The sequence below is a fragment of the Oryzias latipes genome, chromosome 16 (genome assembly GCF_053564925.1).
Source record: "Oryzias latipes strain Hd-rR chromosome 16, Olatipes_Hd-rR_3.1".
NCBI classification, from domain to species: Eukaryota; Metazoa; Chordata; class Actinopteri; order Beloniformes; family Adrianichthyidae; genus Oryzias; species Oryzias latipes.
In genome coordinates, this window is record NC_136252.1 from 20,521,415 (window position 1) to 20,529,360 (window position 7,946).

The window sequence follows — 7,946 nt, forward strand, 5'->3', positions numbered from 1 at the left end:
TGAACACAGCCAATTGGCGTGACTCTAATCTTCCGTCCAGTGGCAGGCGGTCAGGAGTATCTGCTCGCTTCGACAAAAGTACACACACAAACACACCGTCACAGATGTAGCACTTCAAAGCTGACTAAATTGTTGTCTTGACTAATACCTTTGTCGGGTGTCATCTTGCTTGACTGGCTCTCCATCAAACTCTTTCAGACTGCCACAACACAGCTGTCTGCCAGCAGTCTGTTACTCATCAGGTCTTCAAGTATGTCTCCTTCCACGAGGTGTTTTGCTCCTCCGTGTTGACGAGGCTTTATCCCTTTGCAGATCTGGCAGTGTGGGGGGACCCTGGAGATTGTCACCTGCTCTCACGTGGGTCACGTGTTCAGAAAGGCAACACCCTACACGTTTCCTGGAGGAACGGGACAGATCATCAACAAAAACAACCGGCGCTTGGCAGAAGTATGGATGGATGAGTTTAAAAACTTCTTCTACATCATCTCTCCCGGTAAGTTGGACTGCGTAGAGAAGCTGTGTGCCCGTGTGTGTTTGTGTGGAGGGCGGGTCTGTGATCCCGTTATTGACAGTGGGATACTGCAGTGGTTAGTCCGTCAAAGCTGTATGCAGTAATAGTGGTGAGTAATGTTACACCATAAAGCATCTGTTTACCTGCAGGAATCACACACTATTTCTATGACAGTAAAGGAAAAGCAGAATGTGTGAGGGATTCTATTTGTGTGACATATTATTGGGATTTTTTTTATATATATTATGTCACTTTTTCAGAGCAGTACATTTGAAAAAAAGAAAAAAGATCCAATTTAAAAAATAAAAGAAAAAGGAGATTTTTTTTCTTAGATTTTCGTCTAACAAAAAAGGGCAAAAAAAATCAACGTGATTGGTGAAATCAATAACTCTTTGTCAGTGGACAGCTGCAGGGAAAGACGGCGTGCCACACCACCTTGCTTCTCTCTGCAAAATAGAAATTGGAAAAGAAAAAGTCTTTTCACTGCTTTACTCTGCATCCTTCTTCTGTTTCAGGTGTTGTTGCTTGTTCTTTGATTGACGCTCTGTTTGGATCTTGCTTGTCTTTAACCAGCCCATAATTTATGCTTTGCTGGCAATTAAACAAAGTGAGATTTGAAGTCCTGGAGATTAAATGAATTATGGGTAAAAAGGGCAAATATTCTCTTTGTTTTAGTGAAGACGAGGACTGCAAGATGAATCATTATAATGGATCTGAGTGCATTTACCCGCAATAAAAAGTTTCATGCAAAAATATTTCTGAAAAAAAGGTCTTTTTTTTGCTGGGATTGAGTAAAGCTGTTAGCATTAAAGACAGAGGAAAAAACTTTGTCCCCTTTTAAACATTCACTGTTTCCCACTGATTTAGCCCAAACAAACGATGTCATCATCATGACTGAGGTAGCATCCTGTTTTACCATTTTTTTTTTTTACTTTTTTGACAGAAAAGGTTCTAGAAGGCCACAAAGGACAATGTTTGTTTGACACTTGTATTGACATTTCATATAGATGTGATACAAATATCGTGCCATCATCGAATGCTGCACTGGCTTCATACATAAACAGTTCTGTCAGTGTGTTTTGTTCGACTCTTTCTGCCTTGGGTTTGGCGAGAAAATAAAAGCCAGCTGTGGAAAAATGCAACAAATATTCCAAAGACATGGTTTAATGATCAAAATACTGCACTGCTGTATTATTCTGATTTGGTTATTTATTTGCATGTGTTTACCTGTCGTTAGGGTCAATCAACATTTTGATTTTGTAAGATTACTATGGACCAAAACAAAAATGGAAAAGAGCTTGTTGATATGTCTATTTTCAAAACAGCCTGCATCTTAAAAAGATGGCACCTCAAATCAGGCACAAAATCACATTACCAATCTGTTTTTGTTAACATACGACTATTTTTTCCCTTTATTTTAGGAAATTGTACATTTGAAGCAATTCAAAAGATTTATAAAAGTTAAGCCAAAAGTTTTCTTTCTCCAGAATTGTCCCTGCAATCACGAAGGCAGGAAAGCGACATTTGTTTCGGAAATGTTTTCTTTTTCTTTATGGAATGAAAGAAAAACAAGTCAATTATTCTGTCCTGCAGCATCATCTCAAAGACTGTTATTGTAGACTCAACAAAGCCTTGGTAACGTTCTGTATCACAACAGCTCCTTAACAAAGGCTAAGAAGCCGTTCTGTTAACTACGGCATGTTAGAAAAAAAAGTAACTGTGGCAGTGGGACATGCATCACCCAACACAGGATGTACTGCTCAATTTCCTGCATGTAGCATGACACTCCATCATGGAGCACACCAGAACATGAAAGGTGAACGTGACCCGAATGGCTCAGAGCTGTCACTCTCTACTCGCGTCACGCAATGTGGATCCAGAATCACCACCAGGAGGAACCAGTCGTGGAACTTGTCCATCCATTAGTTTAGATGTCGCGTGCTCTGTGTGTCAGTAATGATTTCATAGACTTTCACTCATGCTGCAGTTTCATTACCTATCAAAGGAACTGGTCTCGTGAAACATGATGCTACTTGTGTAGCTTGCAGTCAAAAGAGCAACAAAGAAAAAAAAACAAAATCTTACAGTTTCTTCAAAGCAGATGAAATCTGTCTTTCTTTCACTGCAACTTTGACTTTTTTCTGCCGAACATCTCGTGTTTTTGGATGTCATAAAAAATGCCACCAAACTTTTTTTTCAGCCCAACAATCTCCCTCACTGCTACAGAGCCACAAAGAAATTCATGATACAGTCTCACACAGCTGAAATAGACACTGAGAACTCCACTTGACCAAAACACAAACACCTTTCCCCACATGTTCTGACCTTCATCCAGCTGGTTCTGTTCAGCTTTGCCCCCATTGTGCTCAGACTGACCTCATATCTTCATCCGCTCATGTCTCATTGTGCATTGCAGTGTAAACTAAGACAAAGACAGAGTGTAAGCCTTGGGCTTTGTATTGGAAAAACAAAGTTGGCTCATACTTAAAACATGTCAAACTGGTGAGATAGAAGTCATAATTATGTCTGTGTCTCCAGGTGTGACCAAGGTGGACTACGGTGACATTTCCACTCGCACGTCTCTGAGACAAAAACTCCAGTGTAAACCCTTCAGCTGGTACTTGGAGAACATCTATCCGGATTCCCAGATCCCGAGGCACTACTATTCCCTAGGAGAGGTACACACACACACACACACACACACACAGAGGAACACATTAGTCATTCTGCGCATGTTTCTCACTGTGACGCGTTGATTTGGTTCAGATCCGTAACGTGGAGACAAACCAGTGTCTGGACAACATGGCCCGCAAGGAAAATGAGAAGGTTGGCATTTTCAACTGCCACGGCATGGGAGGCAACCAGGTAATGCAGGGGGAGAGAAAGTTGAAGCAAATGCTGAGGCGAAAATAACAAAAAAAGTTACTGCAAAACAGAGGGAAAATGGTTCTAAAACATGTCGGCTTATTTTGGAACCTCCTAAGCAAAGAATGAGAGCCAAATAAATGTCTATGGGATGTTGTTTAAAGTGGGGCACGTCAGACAGAATATGCTGCTAAAGCTAGACTGAGAGGATCCAATCATCCAGAGGAACGCTGTTATGGATTTTACTCTAAAAACAAATGCTTGTTATGTAATGTGCAGGTCTTCTCCTACACGGCTAACAAGGAAATCAGGACAGACGACTTGTGTTTAGATGTGTCCAAGCTGAATGGACCTGTCATGATGCTCAAGTGCCATCACCTTAAAGGCAACCAGCTCTGGGAGTACGATCCTGTGGTAAGTGGGCCGGATTATATCAACGCTTTACGCAACCTGAAAAAAACACCAGGGAGTCTGCTCCTTGTTTGAATCCGCATGTGTTAATGAACTCCCGTTGACTGATGTCTCTAAAGCCAGGCTTTCTTCCTGTCGTTCCCTTGTTTTTCTGCGGCGCAGAAGCTGACTCTGGTCCACGTCAACAGTAACCAGTGTCTGGACAAAGCCAGCGAGGAGGACAGCCAGGTGCCCAGCGTCAGAGACTGCACACACGTGCGCTCCCAACAGTGGCTGCTCCGCAACGTCACGCTACCAGAGGTCTTCTGACCGCACTGCGCACACTGTTGAGGCCACACACTGCGGCCCGGACAAAAACCACCAGGGGAACGGCCGTGTTTATTGAGTTGTGGCCCCAGGAAAAAAAAAAAGAGACTTCTCACGAAGAGATCCAGGAGCAGAGGAGGATGGATTGGATGGTACTACCTCTGCTAGAAATCAGGGGGAGGTGTGTGTTCAAGCCTCCTCAGAGTGAACAGAGAGGAAAGACTCACTCTAAATAAGTCATGGCTGTTTTACATTTCTTACTTTTTTTTTTTACTTTTTTTTTTTTTTAAATGAGATATCAACCGCAGAGAGCAAGCAGCTCCTGTGTGTAAGAACAAGACTGAACGCTGGAGTCCAGGATCTGCTCTCCCAACTTCCCTGAAAGAAGCAGTCCAGCCCTCAGCTCATTACCTAACGTTTACTGACTGCCTCCTATCAGTGTGTGCACTTAACTGTGTGTGTGTTTTAGGACCCTGTGCTCTGAGATGAATGTATGCCTTGAAGGGGGGACTGAATCCCTTGTTGACTTCCTTTTTTTTTTTTTTCCTTTAATTTAATTTTGTAATGCGCTATGATAAAGTGCGCGTGCACACGTGTGTCAGAATCCCTCCTACCGTCTCCGCAGCGGTGTCTGTCTCCCTCTGGTGTTACTCTGCGGCATCTCATCGTATGGATTGAGACCTCCACACTGTGGATTTTCAAAGGGGGAGAGCCCATTCAAAAAAGAGACAAACTAAAGACCCGATGTCTGCCATCAGCAGATATCCAGAGATATAGAAACACGATGTTTGTGCTATCTTGAGATTTCTATGTCCAGTTTTTTTACATGGCTTGTCTGTTTCTACTGTAATCTTAGATCATCTGTCTCTCTGTCGTCTTTAAAGATGTTGAAAAACACACCCAGAGGTCACGGTCGCTGGATTCACATTTGGAAAAGAGCTAACATGGTTCATATTTTAGTTTTGTTTTCAGCACATTATCTTCTCTGTGACCTCTTTCAAGGAAAGGGCTTACTTTCCTCCAGTGGAGTGTGAGTGCATGTGTTCAGGTGTGAATGTGTGTTTCTTTTTTTTTAACTAATCATCCTCCTTGTTCATCAGATTCTAGAGCTTGTAGACTAAACTGGCAGAAAATCCACGTATCTCTGCTTCCGCTGCTGAACAAAAACAGTTGTTATCTCCTGGTAGAAAGCAGCTTCCATCTTTGGATGTCAAAGTAACTTGGATGTTTTGGGTGAATAATCAGAAACAAAACAATACATGTTGAGACTGAGGAGGTTGAAGCAGTCCACTGTGGATTAGACAGGACAGATTACATATCTTAATAGCTGCATATCTCTTTTTTTTCCAAGCTGGCCTGCAGTCATTTGAGTGTCAGTATCTCAGTAAAGACAACAGACTTCTCATTTCCAATGTGTGTGAGTGTGTTTGAGTGTGTATGTCCTCATTGTCAGAGCACAAGAAGTGCAGTCATTAGGGTCTGAAACATTTCAGCCTCCTCCAGTGGAGGAAGGCTTTTCACGAGGATGTGGGCCCGTCTTCGCGGTGCACAAGGCAGCGATGGAGAACAGGTCCGTCTCGTCCGAGCGGACAAGTTTTTGACTCGGACACAGACGGAGCGTTCTCCTGCTCTGATGTGGAGGGTTGTTGAAAGTATCTGGCATGTCCTGGCTTCCACAATGAGTGAATCCAAATGTAGAAAAATAAAAGCTACAAGGTTTACAGAAGATGTGGAGCAGTGTGATGATTTCTGAATTTACACCAACACTAAATGAAGTCCTGCAGAGTCTCTTCCACATTAGGAATTACTTTGACTTTCTTCTTTTTTCTTCCTGGGATTTTTCTTCTTTGTTCCTGTACAAACAAGACAATGTCTTATCTGACTGCTCACAACCACACTTTTATCACAGTTAAGCTTCATTGTCTTGTTTCCCTCTGTAAGCTGTAGAAGTCCTCACAGTCTTGCATGCGTGCTAAAGTGTAAGTATAGTTTTTTAGCCTTCCTCTTTTAGGTTGTGAGGGGGAAAAAAGTAATAATCAGAAAAACTGCTTGCAACTCCAATAAGTTGAAATCCAGTAAGAAGAGTTTTGTAATTTAGTTTGTTTTGATTTGAAACTCCTGAAAAAATCGATCATTTACCGTAATTCTTCTGCAATTTTCTTCCAGAGTCCTGCTGCTCTTTACAAGGTTAGTTTAGCATATTTTTGACTTTTTTGACTTTACTGTTGTGCCGTCTTTTAAAGGCAAAAACTCTTATTAGTTATTTTGCAACATCTGAAAAAAGTGTAAAACAAGCAGTCCCAAATAATAAAATGACTGTCATGTTCTTGTTGGTGGCTTGCTCCATATTGTTCAGAGGTCTACAGCTTGACCTCTTCGAAAAAAGCTCAGGGTCACAACACAGAAACCACAAGGTCACAGGCCATGAACTGTGTGAGCTGCTTTCTCTGATAGATGACCCTTGCTTCTATCTCCACGATGAGGAACAGCCACGACACTGAGCCGAAATGAGATAAATCTTTTGGGACGCGTCTGTGTCCTATTAATAAACATGACAGTCCGGTGTGAAGGTAATAGTGTGGCTGCACACTGAGTGAGTGCTCTGTGCAGAGTAAATGGCTGAAACTCTTTTTCTTGATCGGATGAATTATTCATCAGCATTAGCTTCAACATGGTCCATCAGGAAGACATATTGGACGACAGGGTTTCACATATACATGCAAAACGTGGGCGCCTCCACAGCTTTTTTTTTTTCTAGAAGCCATCTGTTTGCAGTGACGACATGACACATCCTGTGTGCAGAATCGTTTCTCTCTTTTGACAGAAAAAGGAGACTCTGTGAGGGCCTTTTGCCTCAACGTCTCTCTAACCCTTGTGCTGTCCTATGACCCCACCGTTACATTGACGTGTTGTCCCTACCATAATAAAGGTGGAAAGATTTCATGTAATCCATGGAAACCAGTGAAGATCACAAATCATTGAAGAAAAAAGGTTCAGTGCACTGTCTAGTGGGTCCAGATGACCCAACTCCCAATGTTAAAGTGACTAGGACAGCACAAGGGCTAAACTGGTCAGGAAAGTCAGACGTAAATCCTAATTCTCTGTAAAAAGGATCAAGGAGACACATTGTGCCTTTCTGAATAAAGAGAATCTTTCCTCCTTTGAAGATTTACGGCCACCACAAAACACGAGGAGAAAAAACAGAAATTTCTTTGATGTAAAGACGGAGCAAAGATGATTTAGACTCCCTGAGCAATCAAGTTGGTTAATTTTCTGCATCAGAAACGCATCCTTCTAATCTGCTGGATGCCTCCCCGTTAATCTGGCTCATTTAGTTAGTTGCATGTTGCATGTCTTATAGTGTTAATGATCTGAGGCTGCAAGGCAAACTTGAAAGACCATCAAACAAATCAAAGCTCCCAAAAACACAGATGTTTAAAATACTGTTTGGTGAAGTATCTTACTTTGAAAAAAAATAGTTTCAATCTCTTCCAAATTTACATGTTTCCATTAGTTTGATGCTTGAAGAACCTCCAAGTCTTCTTAATTTCAGAGGAAAGGTTTATAAAGGCGCAAATTACTGACCAGGTGGATACTGTAAATATTTTTTTTTTTTTTGCCTCCAGAATCCTCAGGCGTGTTTATTTATTTTGCATTTCACCATTTTGTTTTCTGTGAAGATGTGGACACTCTTTAACCCTTCAACACCCTGTTCAACCAAACGGTAAAACACATTCTGAAAACGTGTTTTAAAAACACGGATTGTGTGTCTCATTTATTCTTTTTGTTTTTGTTGTTAAAATGGACACCCATTTTGTAAAGTTTTTTAAATTACTTTTTAAATAAGAAGTAT

General features: G+C 41.5%; 1 protein-coding gene across 3 annotated transcripts in view; it reads left to right on the forward strand.

The window, feature by feature from the left end:
* galnt1 (UDP-N-acetyl-alpha-D-galactosamine:polypeptide N-acetylgalactosaminyltransferase 1) overlaps positions 1-5,819 on the forward strand; it is a 42,064-nt gene extending 36,245 nt beyond the window's left edge. For all 3 annotated transcript variants that reach the window (XM_078932616.1, XM_023964017.2, XM_078932617.1), the window contains exons 10-14: positions 313-493; positions 3,050-3,189; positions 3,278-3,376; positions 3,656-3,790; positions 3,950-5,819. In XM_078932616.1, the coding sequence (XP_078788742.1) occupies positions 313-493; positions 3,050-3,189; positions 3,278-3,376; positions 3,656-3,790; positions 3,950-4,096 (702 nt within the window). In that variant the 3' untranslated portion in view covers positions 4,097-5,819. The remainder of the gene's footprint in view (positions 1-312; positions 494-3,049; positions 3,190-3,277; positions 3,377-3,655; positions 3,791-3,949) is intronic.
* Positions 5,820-7,946: the final 2,127 nt, after the last annotated feature.